The 26,808-nt window shown below is 46.2% G+C and overlaps 1 protein-coding gene and 3 long non-coding RNA genes across 4 annotated transcripts in view; 2 read left to right on the top strand and 2 right to left on the bottom strand.

Moving 5' to 3' along the window:
- The window catches only part of LOC310703239, a 220,635-nt gene that overhangs the window by 16,914 nt on the left and 176,913 nt on the right, over window positions 1–26,808 (top strand). The gene's annotated exons all lie outside the window — the stretch shown is intronic.
- The window catches only part of LOC310703205, a 67,640-nt gene that overhangs the window by 2,132 nt on the left and 38,700 nt on the right, over window positions 1–26,808 (top strand). The window lies entirely within an intron of this gene.
- On the bottom strand, window positions 1,818–11,564 carry C1D (C1D nuclear receptor corepressor; the record flags this gene model as incomplete). The annotated part of the gene is made up of 4 exons (XM_083495355.1): window positions 1,818–2,117; window positions 7,062–7,117; window positions 7,560–7,626; window positions 11,424–11,564. 4 exons carry the CDS (start codon window positions 11,562–11,564, stop codon window positions 1,941–1,943), a joined length of 441 nt encoding a protein of 146 aa, XP_083351481.1. The 3' UTR covers window positions 1,818–1,940.
- On the bottom strand, window positions 16,346–19,923 carry LOC310703201. Its single transcript, XR_014523984.1, has 3 exons — window positions 19,909–19,923; window positions 18,890–19,190; window positions 16,346–16,485 (listed from the first exon to the last, which is right to left on the bottom strand). It is a non-coding gene; the product is annotated as an uncharacterized lncRNA (long non-coding RNA).

Raw genomic sequence — 26,808 nt, 5'->3', positions numbered from 1 at the left:
AAGGTTAAAGCTCACAAAGCTTTTAAAAATCATATTGTCAGGAAAGCATTATATAACGTTTGGATTAGATATAAAGACCTGTTGGAAAATAAAACCCCAAGGTGGTTGTCGCCAATGGAAGCTAAGGCTGTGAAAAAACTCAATATGGAGGCCAAATGGCCGAAATATTGGGAAATTTTGGAACAAGAGGGGGATAAATTGAAATTGCAGAGTTTTGAGAAATTAAAAGACAAAGTGCGAGATTGGCTCCATTATTACCAAATAATGGAGGTTTATAAGTTGGACAGGAAAATTGGCTTCCAGGTGGAAAAATCAAACAGAACTGATAGAACCCAACACTAAGAACTTGTCAAGAATGTATAACTTGCTGTTGAAATGGAATACACAAGATGAAACAGTGAAATCAGCTATGATAAAGTGGGCACAAGATATTGGTCATAACATTATGTTTGCTGACTGGGAACAGTTGTGGAACACCGGTATGAAATTTACGGCATGTAATGCCTTAAAGGAAAATATTATGAAAATGATTTATAGGTGGTACATGACCCCAGTCAAGCTTGCGAAAATTTATCATTTGCCCGATAATAAATGTTGGAAATGTAAAGAAATTGAAGGTACATTCTTTCACCTTTGGTGGACGTGCCCAAAGATTAAGGCTTTCTGGGAAATGATATATAATGAAATGAAAAAGGTATTTAAATATACCTTCCCTAAGAAACCAGAGGCCTTTCTCCTGGGCATTGTCGACCAATTGGTGTCAAAGAAAGACAGAACATTCTTTATGTATGCTACAACAGCAGCAATAATACTCATTGCAAAGTATTGGAAGACACAAGATCTACCCACCTTGGAAGAATGACAGACGAAGGTGATAGACTATACGGGACTAGCAGAAATGACTGGCAGAATCCGCGACCAGGGAAAAGAGACGGCGGAAGAGAATTGGAAGAAATTTAAGGACTATTTTAAGAAGCATTGCAAAATTAATGAATGTTAGAACGACGTTGGTTTGAAAAAATTAAGTGGTTAACAGCTGTAAGGGTTAAGTTTAAAGAAAAAAGGAGGTTATAAATTAGATAAAACTAAGAGTAAGGATTTGTTGAAACAAAATTTTCAAAATGGGATGCAGAAAGGGGAGGTATGGGGAAGTCGGAGAAACAAGTTATAAGAAAATAAGGATATGAAATTATACTTGTTATTTGCTTTTGTGTTTGTTTGTGTTGTTCTGGCTGCTTAAAAAATTGGTGAAAACTGAATAAAAATGTTATAAAAAACAAAAAAAAACATTAACCAGTTGAGCTAGAGCAGGGATGAAGAACCTGTGTCCCTTCAGATGATATTGGACTGCCAACTTCCATCCGCTCCAGCCAGTATGGCCATTGGGCAGAGAGGCTGGTGGGAGCTGTACAGAAGTGCAGCCACTTCTGGAGGCTCCGTCATTCCTGAACTAGAGCACCAGCAGAACTAGAACGGAAGGAAACAATTCTTATTAACAGCAGACTTATTCAAGAGGATACTTGATAAACCATGGCAGCAGCTAAGCTGGTTTAGCATGAAAGAACTGCACACAAGGGTCAGATGTGGACAAGCAGATACATTTGAACACGGATGGTGCAATCTGCGAACTATCTGTTCTGCAGTAGTTGCTCTTAAGCTGCCTAGCATATGGATACCTTGTCGTGTTTCCCAGATGAAAAGACAAATTAGCTATAAGTTCTACTTTGTAAAAAGTAGGTGGGTTGGAAGAACCTAATTAGTTAATTTCAGCTTCACTGTCAAAAGTCAAAATAAACAACAGGATCTGAGGCAGGGTGACAAATCTCAAATGGTTTTTTGTTATAAATTTATTTCACCAAAACGTATTTTTACTGCATATGAAACATGACACATTCAATTAAAATATTCATTCCGCCTATACCAATGAAAACAGGGAAATCCTAGTGTGTTTTCTTCTTTTTGGCTGGAATGGGAGTTCTCTTTGCAGACTTGTTCTGAGGTTTGGGTTCATAGAGGGCACTCCGCAGAAATCTCGAAGCGGCTCCTTTATCAAGCCTGGCAGCTTTTTTCTTGTCCGTTATCTCTTTGACTCTGTTCATGTAGGTTCTTATCCTCTCCTGGAAGACATGGAAAGATCACAATTCCTATCAAAAAAGTGTAGGGGTTGTTAAGCAAAACGGTAAACAAAAGACCCACCTCAAACTATGATTTGCTTGCACTTTCCAGAATTCAACTTCGCTGAAAACTAACTCACAATGGGGACTCTCCTCCAAGACGAAAATCTAATTCTCAAGGGCTAAATGCAAAATTCATGTCTGAGACCCTTTTGTTAAGTGTCGCTAGCTTAGCTCAGGGATGGAGAAGCTGCTCCTTCCAGACTCCTCAAGGACTCCAGCTCCCATCAGCCCCAACCAGCAGGACCAATGATCAAGGATGATGGGGCTTGTAATTTAGCAATATCTGAGGGGCCACAGCTAAGGCGGCCCTGCAGTGAAAAGGGCCATGGAGCAATGGCTAAGTAAGGGAGCGCATAAACCTGGACCAACTGCCCTGACGACAAGACATGCACGCCTCAGCCTCACTGATGTGGTCCAAAGGAAAGCAGAGAAGTTTGGCCCCAATGTGCATTAAGAATGCATAATTGTCCATTATTTACAGTAGTGGGGAAGGCAAGACAGGATTGTGGGTTGCCTCAATTGCATCTCAAAAAGCCAGCCCGCAGAGCTATTCCAAGTGGTGCAAAGTTTATTTATATCTAAGTGAACAAAGTACTGGAGCCCCCAAAAGCCTGCTGGGACATGTCTCTAGGGACCTAGTGGATAAAATACTTTGCCACCATGACAAGTTGGGACACCATGGTTGTAACAGGTCCAGAAGGGGTATCCAAGGAACCACCTAGTCCTTTTTGGTGGGATCCACTGAAGCTCTGGAGGCCTGACCATGACCATCAGACGCCACGGGCAAGGGTCTTGAGCGAACTGCGTGCTGTGGGTCGGTGTGGTCTGACTGGGTGGCTGAGTAGAGGGATGTACCATAAGCACATGACACCACTTCTAGAAGAATTGCACTGGCTATCTGACTTTATACTTTGCTACTGACCTACAAAGCCCTAAACTGTTTTAAACATAACTCTTAGAGGGAAAGGGGGACCTATAATCTTCTTTTCATTCCCCATTACACTAAACGCCTCTCCCAAAAACCCCACGCCCCATAAGCACCTTTAACTTTCTTGCAGATTATCCAGCCTATTTAAACCTGCAGTTCTACATGCACAACTACTAGTAGAACACACTATCAGATTCTTTTGAATCACCTGGAAGGGTAGTTGTGTAAATTCCAAAGCATCCACTCACCACAGTTGTTTCATTTAGATAAAATGTCATGTCAGATAGCAGTGGTTCAAGGAAGAAAAGGATTCTACATAGATGGGGTGTATAATATAAATTAAGTGGCCTCTTCACCTCATGGTGTCACCATAGAAAAAGGCAGGAACTGGTGCCAATGATCCAGAAAATGCTGGCCCTGGTAGGGGTTCTGATGGTGTGGCTGCCATTTTGTCTCTGCTTCAGGCAGAAGAATGTCCTGGGCTGGCACCGATCTTTTGATTAAGATTTCCAAAATTACGAGTATACGGAGTTCCCTTTAATCCCATTACAACAAACGTTTGATTAGATAGTGACCTTGTTTTCTCAAGACCATCATAACATGTTGTGTGATGGCCTCAGGAGTGCTCCAACAACGTAGGTAATGTAGGTCAACGTAGGTAAAAGGAGCTGATGAAGAAATTTACATTCAATGACACATGTAATGGATTCTCACAACCTGATTGAAAAGTTCCACTGAACCGATCATGTATGTTCCCTTTGGTCCTAAGTACCAGACATACAGCAAGAAAGCAGCGACTACATCCATATGCAAGATAAGGACATCACGTCATCCTTCAGAAAGAAATACCATCCACCTCTCTCTCCTTCCCCCCACCCCCACTTCATTATGCAATGTTTACAAGGAACTAGAAGAATTGGAAAATAATCCCTTTCCTCTCAGGGAGTTCAAGCTTTCAGCAAAACGAACAATTCACACATCGCTTGAGATTTTCAACACTAAATATATTTTCTATAGGCTATACTGACATAGTTTTGGGAAGAGGTAAGAAAAATTGAATGGCAATTTGGTTCAGATAAGATCTTGGAACAAATGCAAATCTTCTTTCTAAAAGAATGCGCCGCAAATCTAGCCACACGTTATGTATGGGCATGAAGCTATAGTTCTCTACGCAAGAGTAACTTTTGTTCTGCAATTAGTTCTGCCAACCATCTGCTTTTATGGTTACGCACTGTTCATTGTTTTAGCAACGATGTGTGCGTGTATATAGAATAATACAATGTATATGTCACAACTATTCTGATAGATTTGATCTGCAGTTTTTCTATTCTTCAAGCTAAATCATTTGATTTGATTCTTGAAGTCAGCAGAATTTCCAAGGTATCCAGCCTCATATACTGTACTCATGCATCTAAATGGAATATAAAGACAAACCGAAAAGATTTATTGTAGGCAGTAAATATGTCACTAATGTAGAATTACTGGACAGTATACATACAACTGGTGCCAAAAAAGCTTTTAGCTTTGTTGCCGAACTGGATTCTTTACTGCTGAGAAAATGAATTAATGGAGGGATTGGAAAAGGGGAGGGAGAATCTTTTCCCGTTTTTGCTAGTAAATCAACCATATGATACTTTTAAAGTCATACAGGAGTAAGGAAAGGTAGCCTCAGAGATTAACACAAGTCCAAGTATTTATAGGAAAACACACTGCACTGGAAGTTATAAATAATTATTAGATGTGCAACATTTTTTCCATTCCGCAAGTGAAAAGGTGGCTGGCACAAAATTCGACTCTCAGTAGGGAGAGGCATCAGAAAGGATTGTCTGACTTTTAACTTGTAGCCCTTTTGGAATTTCACCGAGACTGAAACTTCTGCTTGCAGAGACAGACAAGACTGTTTCAAAGAAACGCTCGCCTCCTGGGAATGCCTTCCTAGCTTAGGAAGGTGAGCAAATCATATGAACAAGTGGTCGTACTCAATGGTGGCTTTGCTTCAGCAAATTTTCACTGGAGGCAGTACACCAACGCATGGAGGCAAAAGCTTTGTACTGGAAGCAAGTGTGGAAAAGTGGTTAACATAGGCTCTCTCTGATGTACCGGTGGTATTTGACTCCAGTAAAGCTTGCTAAGATGTATAAAAATTCTTCTAATTTATGCTGGAAATGCAAGGAGAAAGAAGGTACAGTTTTTCATATGTGGTGGACGTGTAAAAAAAGTAAAGGAAGATGACCTGGATGGTCGCCAGATTCTGTGTACAAATCTGTAGGCCCAACTCAAAATAGTCCGGCATGAAAATCCCCAAACTCGGTTCCATGGGTGACTCTGAGTCAACTCCCTGGGATAGTTCATTGTTGTAAATTGTTTCTAAATTTATTGTTGTACATTGTTTTAATTGTCTGTTTTAACCATATCTGCACATCAGTTTCTAATGTTGTGAGTGTCCTCTGTTTCAGAGGCTTCTACTCTGCAGCCTCTTATAGTTGTTTTAACTGCGAGTCTTTTCGTTCTTATGCTCTTACAGTTGTTTTAACTGCGTGTTTTTATTGTTTTTAATTCTTATCTGTTTTAATTATCAGCTTTTATCCATCCATTATCCGTGTTTAATCTTGTATTTTATTCAGATGTTTTATCCTATGCTTGTTTCTTTGTCCTTATTTGCTCTAACAACTATCAGTTAAAAAAAAATCCTAATTGCTATTTTGTTTATATGTTGTTGTTGTTGTTTTTTATCCTGGTCTGTGACCGTAATAAAGTTCATTCATCATCTGCAAGTAAAGGGCTTCTGGGAAATGGTATACAATGAAATTTCCAAAATGTTTAAGAATACGTTTGTTAAAAAACCAGAGGCTTTTTTACTAGGAGTAATAGAAGAAGAAGTGCAAAGAAGCAAAAGAGACTGTTTATGTGTGCGACTACAGGAGCTAGAATGTTACTTGCCCAGAACTCGAAAGAAGAGAATGTCCCAAGAATGGATGACTAAGATGATAGACTATGCCGAAATGGCTAAACCTACCGTGAAGATCAGACACCAAGATGAGGAAAAACTCAATCAAGAATGGGAAGATTTTACAGATTACTTTAAAGTATACTGTAAAAATGTTAAAACATTAGCAGGTTTGATGTAACATTTGTGAACTAATAATAGAATTAGGAGGAAAAAAGAAGTTATAATTAATTGGACAGATATAATTATATGCAAGGAGAATTAAAGGGGGGAAATGGAAACCAGAGGGGTGGATGGGGGAGTCATTTAATGCAAATTTGGATTGGATATGTACATACAAAAGAAAAAATGCAGTTATTTTGAAAATTGAAAAATAAAGTATTTTTTAAAGGGGCGGGGGAAACATAGGCTCTCTCAACCTTGGACCCCAAATGTCTGGACTACAACTCCCATCATTCCTAGCCAGCATGGCCAGTGATCAGGGGAGTTTTTGTTCAAGAACACCTGGAGATCCAAGGTTGAGGAAGGCTGGGTTAACATTGGAAGAGGACTCGGGAGATGAAGGTGCAAACAGCCATGAAGTCTAGGTCAGGCATCACCAATCTTTGGTCCTCCAGATGTTTTGGCCTACAACTCCCATAATCCCTCGTTAACAAGTCCAGTGGAGGGATGATGGGAATTGTAGTCCAAAACATCTGGCGGACCAAAGGTTGGGGGTGCCTGGTCTAGGCGGCCTTGGGCCAGTCAGTGACTCTTAATCAACCTCACACGGTTGTTGAGAGGTTAAATTGGGGCAGAGGAAGAACTAGGAATATCACCCTGACATGCTTGGAATAAAATAAAAATATAAAATAAGGTTATAATTGAGGATCCATCCATGAACACACACAGAGAGAGAGAGAGAGAGAGAGAGAGGATTTAACATTGTGCAAGCATTTATCCCAGGAATTTTGCACTGTATTTTAAATAAGAATCTGATTTTGCACTGCATTTTAAATAAGAATCTTACCAGCTCCTGTTTCACTGGGTGCTCCTTTGGATTAATTCCTTGTGTGGCAAGATATACTGTAAAATGAATTTTATTACTCAATATTATTGTTGTTGTGAGAGACTTTAGCAAATAGAATCCTTACTACACATCTAAATTGCAAAAGCACACATCAATTGCAAGACTGTGAAGCTGCTTTGCTAAACTGAACTCAGTGGTATTCGTCATAATATAAAACGCCTAACAGCTGGGTGAAATAGAATCAAAGGCTCCACGGAGAATCGGAAAGGTTGCTAGAGGAACCAAAGAACAAGAAAAGGGAATTGATCAGCTATTACAAAAATGGCGAAGGCTTAAATAATTAAGCTTTTCTTTAAGTGTCACTTATAAAAGTATAGTGGCTGTAAAATCATCATTAGAAATAGGATGGATACTTAGCTGCCGAGTTGCATATTTAAATATGCAGTTACATGCTAAAGTGCCTAAATTACCACCATAAATTTCATACTCCGCACTCACCCCAAAACATCGAATTCAATGTGTAAGCAGAGACCAAATCTAATTTTGCTTGTTCAAGAGGATCCAGCTAAAACACAAAAGATACAAACGTCATCATGTACATTTCATTATCTAACTGAGACATCAAAAAAGGCTTCCAGCTACAGGAACCAATTACTATCACAGTATAGCGTCAATGCCACACTCCCCACAATCAGGAATCTAACAGTACTTCGCAGAATTCAAAGTTCAATAAAAAAAAATCAAATTGTTCATGGAATCCTACCCAATAATTTCAAGTAAACAAATTTCTAAAGAATAGAAAGTAATATTTATGTAGGCATGATCTGCATTTGTGGGCTTGACTTTCAGACACCTAATAAAACTGTCCCATTAAAGTATTACCTATTACCTACCCAACCCAACAAAACGTCAGGAAATCCACAAAGCACAGTCATGCCTCAAGTTACAGACGCTTCAGGTTGCGCGTTTCCGGGTTGCACACCACGCCGAACCCGGAAGCACTGGAATGGGTTACTTCTGGGTTTCGGCGGTTGCACATGCGCAGAAGCGCTAAATCGCACTTTGCACATGTGCAGAAGCGCCAAATCGCAAGCCGTGCATGTGCAGACACAGCGCTGCGGGTTGCGAACGTGTCTCCCGCACGGATTATGATCGCAACCTGAGTGTCCACCGTATGCTGAAATAAGCTAATAACACAGCTCAGAATCTATGTATCCGTTCTGAACATTTAAAACGATTCACATTTTTGCACATGCTTCACATAATTTGCAGGAATATTTACAATACAGTGGTGCCCCGCAAGACGAATGCCTCGCAAGACGGAAAACTCGCTAGACAAAAGAGTTTTCCGTTTTGGAGGTGCTTCGCAAAACGAATCTCCTATGGGCTTGCTTCGCAAGACGACAATGTCTTGCGAGTTCCTGCTGGTTTTTTTCCCTCCCCCCCCTTTTCTAAGCCGCTAAGCCGCTTATCAGCTGATCCGATCAGCAGATAAGCCGATAAAAGCAGCTAAAAGCCGCTAATAGCGCTAATAGCGATAATCCGCTAATCCTTCAATGGGCTTGCTTCGCAAGACGAAAAAAACCGCTAGACGAAGAGAATCACAGAACGGATTCTTTTCGTCTTGCGAGGCACCACTGTACCTCTGTAAGGTAGGCTAGTATTATTGTCCCTGAATTGCAGGTGGAGGGGCAGCTTCCCAAAAGCCAACTGATTCTAACAGGACTTGACAGTTTGCAATTTGGGGAGCTTGCGTATATTCCCAGGAAAACGAGTGTGGATATTTCAGATCTTTCCGTGGGTGAAAAAGAGAATCCCACAAAAGAGAAGCATCACTGTTCCACAGGAGGGGAAACCATCCATGTCAAAGGACAACACAAGGCATTCCAGGATCCTAAACGTCCTTGTTCCCCCAATACTCCCCAAACTGTGCCAGCCTGGAAGCTGGCCTATTTTATCCTCCTCAATCTGCTGCAGTCAATGGGAAGGAAATATTATTATTTTTTTAATGACTGTGGTAGGAAATAACACGGGTGGTGCTGTGGGTTAAACCACAGAGCCTAGGACTTGCCAATCAGAAGGTCAGCGGTTTGAATCCCTGCGACGGGGTGAGCTCCCGTTGCTCAGTCCCTGCTCCTGCTCACCTAGCAGTTCGAAAGCACGTCAAAGTGCAAGTAGATAAATAGGTACCACTCCGGCGGGAAAGTAAACAGCGTTTCCATGCGCTGCTCTGGTTCGCCAGAAGCGGCTTAGTCATGCTGGCCACATGACCCAGAAGCTGTACGCCGGCTCCCTCGGCCAATAAAGCGACATGAGCGCTGCAACCCCAGAGTCGGCCACGACTGGACTGAATGGTCAGGGGTCCCTTTACCTTTACCTAGGACAGTGTTTTTCAACCATTTTTGGGCAAAGGCACACTTGTTTCATGAAAAAAATCACGAGGCACACCACCACTGTGTGCGGAGAGGGAAATGTCAGAGCCCCGCTGCTCTCTATGGGGAATCGGATGAGAGCAGACCGCCTGTCCGCTCTCATCCGATCCCATCCGATCTGAACCCCACCCAGGACGGATGGGAAATAGGGTGGACACAGTCCGGCGCCTGCCTAGTGGGCGAAAATTTTCGCCTAGTGGGCGAAACTTTTTTTTTTAAAACCTTAGGCTTATTTTTACTCATGACAATATTTGTTAAAAATATTACATCTGCCTTTGAGAAGAGAGAGTATCATATTTTTATAATGTGGAAAAATAAACTCTACAGACATCCCAAATTGGCACACAGGTGCTTTAAAATAACATCCTCTCACAGGATAATTCCAAAGGGGTGCTTTGCTCCCACCCTGTTTACCCAATTATTCTTTAAACACACTGGACTGCATGAATGGGTATAAGACGAGAATACCTAAAAACAGTAAAATGTTTATTTTCTTAGAAAAAAAAGAGGGATTCGAACTGATTGTGGTCACAACGTCCATCTGTTTAACCTTGAAGTCCCCCCCCCTCCCCGCGCGCTCTCCTTCCTCGGCGCCTCTCGCTCCCCGGAGAGGTCGCCCAGCGCGGGGCTCTCGCCGTCTGCCTGCCTGGCTGCCTGCGAGCTCGGCGGGCAGCGCCTCCGTCCGCAGCGCCCGCCTCGCGGCTCTCGAGTGGCGCTCGCCCGGGAGGACACGCCGGAGCCCGGGAGCTTCTTCCTCCGCCCCCCGGAGCCGGAGCGCCGCTTGGAGCACCGAGGAAGGAGAGCGCGCCGGGGGGGGGACGACTTCAAGGTTAAACAGATGAGAGTCGCGAGGCGGGCGCTGCGGATGGAGGCGCTGCCCACCGAGCTCGCAGGCAGCCAGGCAGGCAGACGCCGGGAGCCCCGCGCTGGGCGACCTCTCCTCACCGCCGCCGCGGCACACCAGGCAACATCTCGCGGCACACTAGTGTGCCGCGGAACAGTGGTTGAAAAACACTGACCTAGGAAATAATAACTCCACCCCAGCCCCCAGCAAGCTGTCTGGGCTTCAGAAGTAGCAGTCTCCTCCACCAACATCACCACCAAAGGAAGCTCTATGAGCCGTTATGCTACACCACTGCTCCCATGTATTATCTACTTGTCAATCCTGGCAGTGACCCAACGAGGTAACCTCTGGACGTTCCTCACAGCCAACTACCAAAGCCCCAGGTGCTCACAGTGTTGCTTCTCTTCACAAGCAAGGAAGGAGTCCTACGGCACTGGGGACTATGGATCGCTGCCACCTGTACTTAAGTGTACAATGCATGCAGGGATATTGCAGCTGTACACCAAAAGGTAGAAACGTGTTTTTTTTGGCTGTCAAACCCAATCTATCATTTCGTTCCTACAGGATTTCCAGGAAACTCAGGTTACGTGAGTGTGCAGCTTACAAGATTGAACATGGATGCTGTCAAAGAGCTGAGTTGTCAGGACCGTTGTGTTTATAATTTATTCATGTTTGGAAAGCTTCGGGGGTGAAACTCCCTGATGGACGAGTTTTTATTTTGCCCCAAAGAAATTACAAATTGGATTTTAAATGTTAAGGTACATCGATACATGTACCAAGGCCTCGGGCAGTGCCTTGTGCTGTTTCTGGGTGTTGAAAGTGAGAAAGAAAAGATACTTCATATATTCTTTTAGATTTGTTCTTCCTACAGCTGGAATGGGTACGGTAGCAGTTTAACACCTAGATTTTACATTCTAGGGCAAGTTTATTCTAAAACCCCACTTCCAGAAATAAGGCAAGCAGAGAACGTACTTTGGTTTCTGGATGAAGTACAAGCCACCCTATTATGAAAGACCGATGGGACCCTCCCTTCCACCATTGATTAGTTAAAAGACAAACACTGCTGTGCCTTCACCTGCTTCTTACCTTCTGGAGAAGCTCACTTCTCGACACAGACATCATAGTCTTCAACATCTCATCCACAAAACCAAGAGACTTATCAAAGCCCGAAAGGTAATCATGGATCTCTGCTGGGTACTCTTCTCCAGCAAGATCACTCTCCGACATTATGCTCTACACACAAGAACCTACAGTACAGGTAGATAAACACAGAAACATTAGGCTCATGAAATGGTCCGCGAGCTCTTAAAGAAATCACTTACGTCAACCTATGGGTTGGCAGTCCTAGATAACCAAGAGAAGTTACCTGAAGTCTGCAAGGTTGGCAACTTTTTTCATTTTGAACAGGTTTTCAAATATTATCATGATAGCATAGGTACCACTTTCATGCACCTCATGAAAGTGTTAGAATTCCTGCTCCATGATTGCAGTCATGGGATTGTTGTCTTTCACATGACAGTGTATGTTTTGACTTCACAGAGTGGGAAGTGACAGAGACAGGATGTTTGTGTTACTGTGTTCCGTGAAGTAGGACTATTGTCCTTTGTCCTTTCCTCTTTGCTGTCTGATGCTAGAGAGAGGGGGAGCCATGTTGCAGTGTTCCGTGTGTGTTTATATGTAAATAAAGTAGATCAGCCGAAATGCTGAGTTGCTGAGGCCTGTTACGCAAGCTGCGCAAACTCTGCGGATCCCTAAGTGTGCCGATGTCTGTTGGCATCGGTTGCTGTGATGTTCGAGCAGAAGAAAGCTTTTGAAGCTCCTGAACAATCGACCAGGAGGGAGGGAACATGCCAGTTGCGCATGTGTCTCTGCCAGGGTCCTACTCGAGAGTAGGACGAGCTCCTGACAGAAAGCCACCATCAACTTGGGTTCCATGACAGAAGAAAGGAAAGATATAAATGTAGTAAAATTAATAAATGTGCAGCACCTAGAAGGGTCAGCAAACTTTTTCAGCAGGGGGCCGGTCCACTGTCCCTCAGACCTTGTGGTGGGCCGGACTATATTTTGAAAAAATAAATAAATAAACAATTTCCTATGCCCCACAAATAACCCAGAGATGCATTTTAAATAAAAGGACACATTCTACTCATGTAAAAACACACTGATTCCCGGACCGTCCACGGGCCGGATTGAGAAGGCGATTGGGCCGGATCTGGCCCCCAGGCCTTAGTTTGCCTACCCATGACCTAGATCATACTGGTATCATTTAAAGCAGATGGCCCTCCAGATGTTGTTGGATTCCAGTTCCCACCAACCCCAACCAGCATGGCTCATCGTCTCGGATGATAAGAGATGGAGATGATGAACATCTGGAGAGCCATAGATTCCCCGCCCATTTTAAAGATTTAGATGTGGGTTAAGACTACTTCTCATGCTGCTCTCTGCTCACCACTGGAACCAGAATGCTGATGTTGGCATGAAAATACCCCGTGTAATACATAATTTGATATTCTACTGATAACAATGTGGGAACCAGACAATGGAGTTCAGGAACCACATTGAAAAGATATCATCTGAATAGCGCTTTTTTTCAAAAGAAAAGGGGCGTGGGCCAGGAACATGGATGTCTGCAAGGTGGGCAACTTTTTTCATTTCCATCACATGGACTCAGCCAGAAAGCACATTCATAAAATAAATGAGTGCCCCATTAGCTCTCATTGAGAAATTGTGCACCTCCACTGATTCGGAGGGTGGGGAGACTACTACTTTTTATTACCTCAAAAAAGACACACACAAAACTGAGCTGGCCGAGGCCAGAGGATGACCACAGAGAATGTACTGCTGCTATGGCAGAGTTTAAAAGTTGTTTGGACAACTGATTGGTCCACTTAACTTAAAAAGTTTGGATCATTTAAAGAGGTGTCCCCAAATTGACCACAAGTCAGTGGCACAGCTTGTGTGTGTGTGTGTGTGTGTGAGAGAGAGAGAGAGAGAGAGAGAGAGAGAGAGAGAGAGAGAGAGAAATCAGATCCCTTTTTAAGATGGCAGCTTAAAACTTGTGTTTTAATCACTTAGTTCAGAAATCGGTTGCAACTCATAGTAATGACCCAGATTCCAGGCAACACCCCTAGTTTTAAGCAGTTGTGTTCAATCTTTAATCTTCAATAAATAAGACCATTGCCTGCTTCAACAAAACAGCTGGTTGCCAAAATCAACACAAACTGCTATGGAACAGAAGTTGCTAAGGGGGAAATAAAGCAATGTGAATGATTCCATATATCTACAGGCAATCCTGGACTCCTTGTTTATTTCCCTTGCTTAATCTGCAAAACAATTACTTCAAACTATACAAAAAAGGTACTTCCTACATACAACAAGCAGAAACTTGATCAGTTTCTGGCCTGCCTTTCCGCCCCATGCCTTGTGCCAAAACCGAACGATGGTTCTACATAACAGCAACAAAAATTTCCTTTCAAATAATCCCAGTTCTGAGAGAAGGCCAGAAAGGTTTTTAAAAAGTGGGGGCAGAATAGAACATTCTGCAGAGCCACTAAGCAAGGAATGTATAAAAGGGAAGCTATTCTGTGGGTAAGTACACTACTTGAATCAAATGTATATTGGCCAGTTCCTGCAAAATGAAGGCACGACTGAATGATGCTGCAGGAATGATTTTAAAAGGGCGACCCTTATATTTTTGCCCAGAAGTACTGCTTTCAGGCAACCGACAGGAATAGCAAATCTCATGGCCAGCAAATCTCTCCCCCTCCAGTCCACTTTGAAATTGGTAAAGGTCTTCAGCTGTTGTAGCAATTGCACTTTGCTGTGCTAAATGGTAAAGGTAAAGGTACCCCTTCCCGTATGGGCCAGTCTTGACAGACTCTAGGGTTGTGCGCCCATCTCACTCAAGAGGCCGGGGGCCAGCGCTGTCCGGAGACACTTCCGGGTCACGTGGCCAGCGTGACGAAGCTGCTCTGGCGAGCCAGCACCAGCGCAGCACACGGAAACGCCGTTTACCTTCCTGCTGGAGCGGTACCTATTTATCTACTTGCACTTAGGGGTGCTTTCGAACTGCTAGGTTGGCAGGCGCTGGGACCGAGCAACGGGAGCGCACCCCGCCGCGGGGATTTGAACCGCTGACCATACGATCGGCAAGTCCTAGGCGCTGAGGTTTTACCCACAGCGCCACCTGATTTTAAATTGTATTTTTGCTGTGGGTCACCGGGACGAAGCTTGTGAACTCTGGGAACCTCTAACCTAGACTCTTCCATTCCGATTGGAGAAAAGGTTACACACAGGAGTGATGTCCCACATTTTGGGGCAAGGCCGGAGAGAGGCTTCAGAAATAAATACACCCCTCCTTGTTTTTTTCCTTCACCTCATGCCACACTAGAAGATAAAGTACCATTTCTGGACACTTGGAAATATATTTATGGTTTTGAAAAAATACCGTGAACTTTATTGTGGCGATATTCCAAGTGTGGTGTTGCAGAGAGTTGTTGGGAAGAGTTTGATTACTCTTAATTTACAAAGCTGTAGCCTTAAACTATTACAGAGATATGAATAGATGTAAGGACAAAATGACCACGAAAGCATTCTCCAGCAGGCTAATAATTCCAGGACATCAAACCTGTACCTCATTTTTAACAGATATATCCAAAATTTGAAAGGGCTCGCTTTCTACTTGCTTGTTTTTTAAAATAACGGCCTTGTGCCTGCAGGTATTTAGAAGTCTGTGTAGTACCACCACTTCAAATTTTATCTGTAGGCTTTTACCCAGTAAAAAAAGTCGTCCTCCAAACATGCTTCCCCTCAGAAACTGCTAACCCTGAATATCATGACAGGCAGGAATAGCTGAGGATCGCTCCCTGCTTCTTTCCCTTACAATAGCCATTGTACTGGGGGTTTAACAGACATAAAGCACCATATCTGATTTGAATCCACTTAAGAACATAAGGAGAGACACCACCTTGCCAACAAAGGTCCGTATAGTTAAAGCTATGGTTTTCCCAGTTGTGATGTATGGAAGTGAGAGCTGGACCATAAAGAAGGCTGATCGCCAAAGAATTGATGCTTTTGAATTATGGTGCTGGAGGAGACTCTTGAGAGTCCCACGGACTGCAAGAAGATCAAACCTCTCCATTCTGAAGGAAATCAGCCCTGAGTGCTCACTGGAAGGACAGATCGTGAAGCTGAGGCTCCAATACTTTGGCCACCTCATGAGAAGAGAAGACTCCCTGGAAAAGACCCTGATGTTGGGAAAGATGGAGGGCACAAGGAGAAGGGGACAACAGAGGACGAGATGGTTGGACAGTGTTCTCGAAGCTACCAGCATGAGTTTGACCAAACTGCGGGAGGCAGTGGAAGACAGGAGCGCCTGGCGTGCTCTGGTCCATGGGGTCACGAAGAGTCGGACACAACTAAGCGACTAAACAACAACAAAGAACATAAGGAGAGCCTACTGGACCAAGCCAATCTAGCCTCTGCTCTCACAGTGGTCAAACTGAGGCCTGTGGGAAGTCTGCAAGCAAGACCTGAGCTCTAAAGCACCCTCCCTTCTTCCAGCAACTAGTATGCAGAAGCATAAAGATCCGATAGCGGGGGGCCATTTCTGGACCTTTTCCTGGTCTCCTTTACCATGTAAATCAGGAGGAAGGAACCTTTATCAGCTGGGCTGGGTTACAATTCTCTTGTGGCTAACCTTCTGGGGAGTACGTGCCAGCAGCGGAGCGGCAGTACCCAAAGCATTCTGGATTAAGTAATCTGGAATAAAGACCGCCCTGTTTCAATGAATCCTCTTTCTCGTCTGCTGCGCACAGTCCACACGTTGCAGTCACAGCTGCCCGAACGCTTGGACCTCAGCACAATGCAAAGTACCAGGGTGCAAGCATTCAGGAAAGAGTTTGAGAACTCCAAAAAACAGTATGTGCACTGAGCACAGATGATTTAAGAAGTAGGGTTAAGTGTGCAGAAAACAGTACCTTGCTTAAAATAATCCGGAATCAGATGCACTTTCACCTATAGCTGTTGGAGGGCGGTTTCCCTTGAAAAGCCTTCATCCATTCATTTGCTGTATTTTGCTGAAATCAGTTTAGGCAGGTGTTTTATTTGTCAATACCTCCTCATGCCTTTCTGTGTAGTCTTTCTCAAGCTGGCAAACATCAAAAACATAAAATATATTTAAAACTTACATAATACGTTATGCAATATATAAGCAAGCACCGATATTTCACGGTGTAATTCAAGCAACAGAAACTGCCATGGCCAATAAAATCCCATCAGTTAAAAGCCGCTTTCAGTGCTGGACTGAAGGGGCCGTTCATTGAGCCTCTCATAGAATAGGGTCCTTTTATAACACAGGCCTTCCTTAGTGGCTGCCAGTCTAACTTATCATAAAGGCAGGCTAACAAGGAGGCCTCTCTGATGCTTATCGCAAAGGATGGCAAGCTCTACAGGCTGTGTACACATTAGAGGCCTGAAACGTAGTGAGGTCACATCCCCACCCCAGGCTGAGCTGCAAGCTGCTTTCTTGGTCGATGTTCACACCACACAGGTGGCAGGGCTACAGATTCATCCCAGGCCCGTAACCAAACTCCAATTCACTGAAGCTGCCATCTGTGCCAGTGCAAGGGCTGTCTGAGCCTTTGTCAAGAAGCTACAAGGTACTGTGGCTAATGCCACGTGGACTCAGCTACAAACCAGTGTTCGAAACTCCCATTGTTCTAGGCACATTTTGCGACACGGAATTTCATTGGCGTGAGCAGTTTCTGAGCTCTGGGCGCAGTACTAAGATTTCAGATTAAAACTGCAGAGTGAAGGGAAAGGACTTTTTCTGCCTCCCCACTTCTAGCTGCTCTCTGAAGAGTTGAGAAGAGACCCCTTAAGAATATTAGAGGGGTGGGCAGGGGAAGGACTAAAAGGTAAAGGGACCCCTGACCATTAGGTCCAGTCGTGACCGACTCTGGGGTTGCGGCGCTCATCTCGCTTTACTGGCCGAGGGAGCTGGTGTACAGCTTCCGGGTCATGTGGCAAGCATGAGTAAGCCGCTTCTGGCGAACCAGAGCAGCGCATGGAAACGCCGTTTACCTTCCCGCCGGAGCGGTACCTATTTATCGACTTGCACTTTGACGTGCTTTCAAACTGCTAGGTTGGCAGGAGCAGTTGGGAGCTCACCCCGGTGCGGGGATTCGAACCACTGACCCTCTGATCAGCAAGTCCTAGGCTCTGTGGTTTAACCCACAGTGCCACCTGCGTCCCTAGGGGAAGGATTAGACCATGTGAAAAATTAACTTAATATTTTAGCTGCAGTTCATTCATTTTCAGTTTGTATTCCTGTTATTAAAAAGCGCACCTAGGCATTCCATTCTTGCACCCATTACCTAGGTTTTAAGGTGTTATTCAGCTCCTAGCTTTCATATCTCAGTTTCTAACACTGCTTCCAACACATGTAGTGGGAGCAGACTGGAATCAAAGTAGGCCAAAATGTGCCCACAGCCAGTGTCCTAATCTGGCCCCAAACACGAAGGGTTGTACAAAAAGGTGGCACACTATTTTCACTGACTCCACCCCGCACCCTACTTCATCTTTCCTGGCCATAATCACATAAGAGCGGCTTCTCCCCACCCCTGGGTGGAAACGGAGGCAGCAGCAGCAGCAGCAAAGGTTGGTGCTTCTTGACAAAAACCAGGCAGCCTGCCTTACACAAGCAGAAACTCTTTCTGCTCCTGCAAACCCAGCAGATGCAACTCAAAAGGAAAAAGTGCTTCATTAACTACAATAGCCAAATGAATTGCCCAGGTCCGCATGCACACCATGCATTTAAAGCACATAGAAGCACACACACCCCGCAATTTGAAGCGCATGGCTCCTCCCTCTCCCCTCAGAAAAGAATTCTGGGAACTGTAGCCCCTCTAGGATGGAAACTACAATTCCCAGGGTTCTTTGGCAGCAGGGGGAAGCCATGTGCATTAAACATGTGCTGCACATGTTTTAACAAATGCTTAGTGTGGATCCACTCTAAACACAAAATACATAATCGAAACAAAACAAAACCACCCCCTCCCAGAAACACATTTTTAACACCCTTTTAAACGTGTTTGTGGAAGGGGGTGGGGAGAAGGGGGCTACTGATTTGCTTTCCTCCTGTTCTTGTTTTTAATATGTATTTGGTGATTTTAATGCTGCGATCCGCCCTGGGACCTACGGATGAAGGGCGGCGGTATACAGAATAAGTAAGTAAATGAGAACTGCGGAGAGCTTTTCCTTTCTTTCCTTTTCTTTTGGGGGGGTGTTGGGGGCACTTTCCAGAAGAGGCCCCTGGGCGATCCTCTGGGGGGGTCAGGGGACCCCTCGCGGCCGGATCCAGCAGATCTCCCCCCTCCCCGGAAAGGCGCAACCAGCTCTGGGCCCAGGGACCCCCGAGGCCACCCGCTTTGGCGTTGCGGGTCCTGCGGAGAAGTCCCTCCACCGCCACCGGGCTAAACGGAAGGCCAGCGCCTGCCTGCTTCCTCGCGAGCCGGGGGCCCCGCTCCTCGCTCAGCGGCGCTTCTTCCTACCTGCGGCGTGGAGACGGCGGGCCTCCGCTGGCGCGCAGCGCTCTGACGCACAAGTCGGGGAGGCGCACCCGGAGTCCCGCCCGCCCGCCTGCTCGGCCGGCCGGGCTTGGGCGAGGCGGAGCCTGGCCGCCGACCGCGCTCCTTCGCTGGGAGACGCGGAGGCCGGGCCTGCGCAGCTCGACCCCTCCGAGCCAAGGGGGTCCCGCGGCTCTCCGGCCGGGCTGCGCGCGGGGAAAGGCTGCGCTTTACGCACGCCCGTCCCCGAATGGGCGAGCGAGACGAAGGGAAGGCAAGCCGTGGCCTTTCATAGAATCCTAGAGTTGGAAGAGACCACAAGGGCCATCGAGTCCAACCCCCTGCCAAGCAGGAAACACCATCAGAGCACTCCTGACATATGGTTGTCAAGCCTCTGCTTAAAGACCTCCAAAGTAGGAGACTCCACCACACTCCTTGGCAGCAAATTCCACTGTCGAACAGCTCTTACTGTCAGGAAGTTCTTCCTAATGTTTAGGTGGAATCTTCTTTCTTGTAGTTTGGATCCATTGCTCCGTGTCCGCTTCTCTGGAGCAGCAGAAAACAACCTTTCTCCCTCCTCTATGTGACATCCTTTTATATATTTGAACATGGCTATCATATCACCCCTTAACCTCCTCTTCTCCAGGCTAAACATGCCCAGCTCCCTTAGCCGTTCCTCATAAGGCATCGTTTCCAGGCCTTTGACCATTTTGGTTGCCCTCCTCTGGACACGTTCCAGTTTGTCCGTGTCCTTCTTGAACTGTGGTGCCCAGAACTGGACACAGTACTCCAGGTGTGGTCTGACCAGAGCAGAATACAGTGGCACTATTACTTCCCTTGATCTAGATGCTATGCTCCTATTGATGAGGCCCAGAATTGCATTGGCTTTTTTAGCTGCCGCGTCACACTGTTGGCTCATGTCAAGTTTGTGGTCAACCAAGACTCCTAGATCCTTTTCACATGTACTGCTCTCAAGCCAGGTGTCACCCATCTTGTATTTGTGCCTTTCTGGGGGGAGGCAGCTTGGAAAGAGGGCCTTCCTAAGGGGCTGCTGGGGGGACCAAGCGGGGGGCGGCGACAAAGCGCACTGCCAGCTGACGGCGCCCGAGTTTGGGACATTGCTAGCGGGGCGCGGGGATTTATTTCTGATTTTTGTCCGCCGGAACTCCCAGCAGCTCAGTTCCGGCCCCTCTCAGGGGGGCGCCTTTGCCATTCTAAAAAGAAGGGGGGAGGTGTTCGTGATGAGCTCTGGAACCTCTTTTTTCTAGAAAAATAGCACTGATGTAGCTGTAACAACAACAACAACAACAACCTATTATTTATACCCCGCCCATCTGGCTGGGCTTCCCCAGCCACTCTGGGCGGCTTCCAACCCAGTATTAAAATACATCAAACATTAAAAGCTTCCCTAAACAGGCCTGGACCATCAAGAAGGCTGATCGCAGAAGAATTGATGCTTTTGAATTCTGGTGCTGGAGGAGACTCTTGAGAGCCCCATGGACTGCAAGAAGATCCAACCTCTCCATTCTGAAGGAAATCAGCCCTGAGGGCTCACTGGAAGGACAGATCCTGAAGCTTTGGCCCCCTCGTGAGAAGAGAAGACTTCCTGGAAAAGACCCTGATGTTGGGAAAGATGGAGGGCACAAGGAGAAGGGGAAGACAGAGGACAAGATGGTTGGATAGTGTTCTCAAAGCTACCAGCATGAGTTTGACCAAACTGCGGGAGGCAGTGGAAGACAGGAATGCCTGGCGTGCTCTGGTCCATGGGATCACGAAGAGTCGGACATGACTAAACAACAACAACAAACAGGGCTGCCTTCAGATGTCTTCTAAAAGTTTGGTAGTTGTTCTTCTCTTTGACATCTGGTGGGAGGGTGTTTCACAGGGCGGGTGCCACTACCGAGAAGGCCCTCTGCCTGGTTCCCTGTAACCTGGCTTCTCACAGTGACAGAACCGCCAGAAGGCCCTCAGCACTGGACCTCAGTGTCCGGGCTGAATGATGGAGGTGGAGACACTCCTTCAGGTATACTGGACCGAGGCCGTTTAGGGCTTTAAAAGTCAGCACCAACACTTTGAATTGTGCTCGGAAATGTACTGGGAGCCCATGTCGGTCTTTCAAGACCGGTGTTATATGGTCTCGGCAGCCGCTCCCAGTCACCAGTCTAGCTACCGCATTCTGGGTTAGTTGTAGTTTCCGGGTCACCTTCAAAGGTAGCCCCATGTAGAGCGCATTGCAGTAGTCCAAGCGGGAGATAACCAGAGCATGCACCACTCTGGCGCAACAGTCTGTGGGCAGGGAGGGTCTCATCCTGCGTACCAGATGGATCTGGTAAACAGCTGCCCTGGACACAGAATTGACCTGTGCCTCCATGGACAGCTGTGAGTCCAAGATGACTCCCAGGCTGCACACTTGGTCCTTCAGGGGCACAGTTACCCCATTCAGGACCAGGGAGTCATGAAACAGTACTTCTCTCTTGTCAGGATTCAACCTCAATCTGTTAGCTGCCATCCATCCTCCAACCGCCTCCAGACACTCACACAGGACCTTCACTGGTTCTGATTTAAAAGAGAGGTGTAAAAGAGAAGGGATGCAAGAGCGGTTCACAGCATAAAAAACAATACAAGGAGATGTAATGCATAATAAGAACAAAACAAAAACCCCTCCCTCCCTCCCTCCCACAAATGCCCCCCAACTCCCCTTTGAAGGGTATCAGATGTTAGCCAAGGGGCTGGTTGAAGAAGGTGTCCGCCTGGTGCCTCAAGGTGTGTAATGAAGCCTCCTTGGGGAGTCAGCCACAAAGAGGGAGCCATCAATGCACCCCCAACTCCCACCTCGCCTGTGATCCTTCTGGCAGCAGAGATCCACTGATAACTGTATCCTCCATGCACTCCCATCTAAAGCTATCCTATGGTAGCTGATTCCATATGTTAATTAGAGAGAGTGTGTGTGTGTGTGTGTGTGTAAATCAGATGTAATGAAAAACCACAGATTCTGGGAAAGCCGACAGGCACTAGGCACCTAATTTTTATCTCATGGAGTTCTTCAGGATTATTTAACGGAGGCTGGTGTCTATAAGAGGCAGGCCCTGAAGGTCTAGGCCTGGCAGTCCACAGGAGAGGAATAGAATACAGTGGTACCTCGGGTTACAGACTTCACTAACCCAGAAATAGTACCTCGGGTTAAGAACTTTGCTTCAGGATGAGAACAGAAATCGTGTGGCGGCAACGGGAAGCCCCATTAGCTAAAGTGGCGCTTCAGGTTAAGAACAGTTTCAGGTTAAGAACGGTCCTCCAGAACGAATTAAGTTCTTAACCCGAGGTCCCCCTGTATAATGCTTTCACTTTTGCATGCAAAGACTGAGGAAAAGAGAGGGGGGGAACGGTCTGCTAAGCTGCAAAAATGGCCAGGGCATATTAAGCAATCAAGGGCAATATTCCATCATAGAGTCTGAAGGCATCTGTTAAGTTCTTTATTAAATGTCTATACTGCCCTTCATCTGATGATCAGAGGTTGGTTTACAATATAAAAACACAAAAATATATAACACAGTAACAAACAACTAGATTGGCTAGTTAAACTGTGCTTTTTCAACAATAAATGGGAGGAAAGGATGACACAGACATTTCTAGCAAACGAGGTGTCTTGTGTGATGTGTAGACCACACTCCAGCTGTGTATTGTGTAAGTCTGGCAACTTTTAACAGCCTCTCTTTCTACGTTATGTAGATATAAATACAGGCTCAGAGGGGACCCACAGATGCCATCCAGACCAGCCTTCCTCCCCAGTCCGATATCAATACTTTGTAGGCAGACAGCTGTTTGCCACCGTGACAAGGACCAGCCTGGTACATTTTGCTTCCTGATTTGAAGGGCAATATGGTGTGAATATATATATATATATATATATACACACACACACACAGACACACACACATACACACACACACACGGGACGCGGGTGGCACTGTGGGTTAAACCACAGAGCCTAGGACTTGCCAATCAGAAGGCTGGCAGTTCAAATCCCCGCGATGGGGTGAGCTCCCGTTGCTCGGTCCCAGCTCCTGCCAACCTACCAGTTCGAAAGCCCGTCAAAGTGCAAGTAGATAAATAGGTACCACTCCGTCGGGAAGGTAAACGGCGTTTCCGTGCGCTGCTCTGGTTCGCCAGAAGCGGCTTAGTCATGCTGGCCACATGACCCGGAAGCTGTACGCCAGCTCCCTCGGCCGATAAAGCGAGATGAGCGCCGCAACCCCAGAGTCGGCCACGACTGGACCTAATGGTCAGGGGTCCCTTTACCTTTTACACACACACACACTCAGCCATTTGTTCTCCTAAACACTCCACTTTTCTGCCTGAGTATAGCAAAGACGATTGCTTATAATGGCATCAGGTAAGTTAGAAAAGTCTCATGTTTTTTGAAAAATTACATGATTCCCCCAACAAAAGGCATATGCAGAAAATATAACTAGATTTACTTTGGCATAGGTAATGGAACAGCATCCTCCACCGGTGCTGAGGGCAGCAGGCTAACTGAGGAGCTGCCAAGTGGGCTGCTATAGAGGGCTGGGGGCAGGGGCGCCGACTTATAAAAAATATTGGGGGGGCCCATACCGGGGTCCTGCCGCTGGTTCGCTCGGGTAGCCGGGAGAACGCAGTTCGAGGTGGCGGTGTTGGGGAGAGACCCTCGCTCAGGGCGCCACTAGACTTGGCGGCCAGCGGCCTATCTGGGGGGTTTTGGAGCGTATTTCGGCGGAGCGATTGGGGAGGAGGGGGCTTGTTGCCGGATTCTTCAGCTGAGCCGGAGATCCGCTGCTGGGGGTCCCTGGGCCGAGTTGTGAGCACGGCCTGCTGAAGGGAGATCCAGCCGATTGCGCGACGGGGACGGCCGGGGCTCTCCGGCTAGGGCGCGCGGCTGGCTGGCTGGCGAGGGAGCAGGTGGGGAGGAGGCGGGGGTCCTCACTCTCTTAGGAAACGCACCCGCGCGCCCGATTGCCACGAAGTCCGAAGGGTGCGTGTGTGGAATTAAAAAGCAAAAACGAAATACGGGCAGGGCAGGCAAAGAGTTTTCTGCAAGAGGATGGAGGGCAGGTTGAAGAGAAAATCACTCAGGATGAGACAGTCAAATCAGCCATGATAAAATGGGCTCAGGATATTGGGTATAACATCATGTTTGAGGACTGGGAAAGGTTATGGACCACCGGAATGAAATTCACGGCATGTAATGCCTTGAAGGAAAATATTATGGAAATGATTTATAGGTGGTACATGACCCCAGTCAAGCTTGCAAAAATATATCACCTGTCTGATAATAAATGTTGGAAATGTAAGGAGGCTGAAGGGACATTCTTTCACCTCTGGTGGACTTGTCCAAAAGTGAAGGCCTTCTGGGAAATGATCTATAATGAGTTAAAAAAGGTATTTAAGTATACCTTTCCCAAGAAACCAGAGGCCTTCCTCTTGGGCATTGTTGGCCAGAAAGTGTTAAAGAAGGATAGAACTTTCTTTATGTATGCAACTACAGCAGCAAGAATACTTATCGCAAAATATTGGAAGACACAAGATTTGCCCACACTGGAAGAGTGGCAGACGCAATTGATGGACTACATGGAACTGGCTGAAATGACTGGCAGAATCCGAGATTTGGGAGAAGAAACAACGGAAGAGGACTGGAAAAAATTTAAGGACTATTTACAAAAACAATATAAGTTGTATGAATGTTAAAAATTTACACGATTCGGAAACTATAGCTTCAGCAATTAGATTTGGGAAACAGGAAATTATATTTTAAGTAAGAAAAGGTCAAAATCTAAGGTAATACTATGTTTAATTTAAGATATAAGTAACTGATGAAAAGTATGTTAAATTTAGAGGTATAGTATTTGAAAAGTACAAAATAAGGTACGAAACAAGGTAATAATTTGCTGATATCTTTATTATAAAGAATGCAGGGTAAGGGAGATGCGAGGAAGTCCAGTTAGTTATATAAAAAATGTGTTGAATGGTTGGTTTTCTTTTCTTCTTTTTCTTTTTTTCTTTTTCTTGTTCTTTTACTTTTTTCTTCAGTGTATGTTTCTAACTTTGTATTTGAAAACTTAATAAAATATTTATAAAAAAAGAAGAAGAGAAAATCCTTTCGCTTTTCTGGGGCTCAGGGAAGTCTCAGAGCCGGAGGTTGGGGAAGGGACCCCCTTTGCTCTGCCCTCTTCTCCCGTCTTAGATTTGCATGGGGGTCCCCGCCCGAGCTTGCCTGGCCACCGGGCCACACAAGGGCCGCGCTCTACGCGGCACACCTTGCTAGCCACGCAGCTGTCCTCCGCGGCTGCGGAGCGGCCCTGCGCCAAGCGGGCGACGTCGAGGGCGGGGAAGGCGTCGCTTTCTTTCCCGATCCTTCATCCTCCCAGTCTTCCAGCCCTTTTTTGGGTTGGAAGCTCGTCTCGTTCGCCCTTCTCCTTTCTTCACCCTGCGCGCAATTTTCCTCCCTCGTCTCCCTCCCCATTTCTCCTTCCTTCCTGACTGACGGGCTTGGGCTCGGGCTCCGGCTCGGGCTCGGGCTCCGGGTCGGGCTCAGGCTCAGGCTCGGGCTCGGGCAGCCACAGCGTCGGCGGTGTTGGGGATCGGCGGCGCGGGGGGATGGCCCTCCCGGGGGAGCCGGCGCTGCTCAATGGGGTTGCCAAGGAGACAGGCCGGCCGCCCCCCTCCCCCGGCCCGGCGCCCCCCGCCGCGCCGGTGCCCGTTATCGAGCTGGTGCGCGCCGGGCGCCGTATAAAAGCCGCGGACGCGCCCACCGCCGCCCGAGATTATTGGGGGGGCTGAGCCCCCCCAAACGAATTTTTGAGGGGGCTCGGGCCCCCTCAAGCCCCATGGAGTCGGCGCCTATGGCTGGGGGTGTTGTTAATGGGACTGCTGCCAGAGCCTCAGGCCCCTGCCTCACTGGCTAATCCTGACTGTGCCATCGATGGTCCTGTCTCTCTGCCTGCCCACATTACCACTTTAGCCTTTGAGTCAAAGGACTGTGCTTCCTTTTGGTGTAATTCTATTAGAAAGATGTGCTATCTGCCCTCTTACAAGGGAGTGTTTCTCATCAACGTTTAAATGCAAAAGTAAACGATACAAGAGAACAAGCATGATTTTCACTCCAGGGTTATTTCTCTGAGATCATACAGGGCTTTCTGATTAAAGCTTTTTCAGTCTTTCTTCTTTTTCAAAATGGTAGATAGAAAAGATACGGGTTAAGATTAGGGTAATTGGCACGTACCACAAAGAGTCTCCTGGACATGAGCTAGATTAAATGACAGGATGTGTTAGGGCAACATTTTGCGTGAGCAGAGCTGGTTTGGTTAAATGAAGGCTTTTGTTATATGTTGTAAGTCGGAGGCAAATCTCTTACATGATCTTGTAAATGTGATCTTGTAAAAGTGTGTATCTGAAGAAGTGTGCATGCACACGAAAGCTCATACCAAGAACTAACTTAGTTGGTCTTTAAGGTGCTACTGGAAGGAATTTTTTTGTTTTGACTATGGCAGACCAACACGGCTACCTATCTGTAAATTAAAAATGGTTATGCTTTGAGAGGCAGAGCAGTACTCTGTCTCTCTTTTTTGGCGACATCCTTTGCTGGCATCCTAAATACATGTTTAGGGTGCCTATTGGGTAATCCAACACTGTTTGCAGCACAGTCTTAGGCGTTTGATGGGCTTTAATCCCAAATAAGTGTGTACAGTATAATCCGATTTTGCACAATTTCAACCTTACATAGTTGAAAGCCAACCGGTTGAAATCTCGCAAATTAATTGCACGCAAGGCGGAGAGCTTACAAGCAGTGGCGTAGCGTGGGTTGTCAGCACCCGGGGCAAGGCAAGTAATTTGCGCCCCCTAACCCGTGGAGCCAGGTAGGGGCAGAGAGC

This window comes from Podarcis liolepis (assembly GCF_965112155.1).
Source record: "Podarcis liolepis genome assembly, chromosome: 3".
NCBI lineage: Eukaryota > Metazoa > Chordata > Lepidosauria > Squamata > Lacertidae > Podarcis > Podarcis liolepis.
Note: the sequence above shows the minus strand (reverse complement) of the source record. Positions and strands in the feature narration are given on the sequence as shown.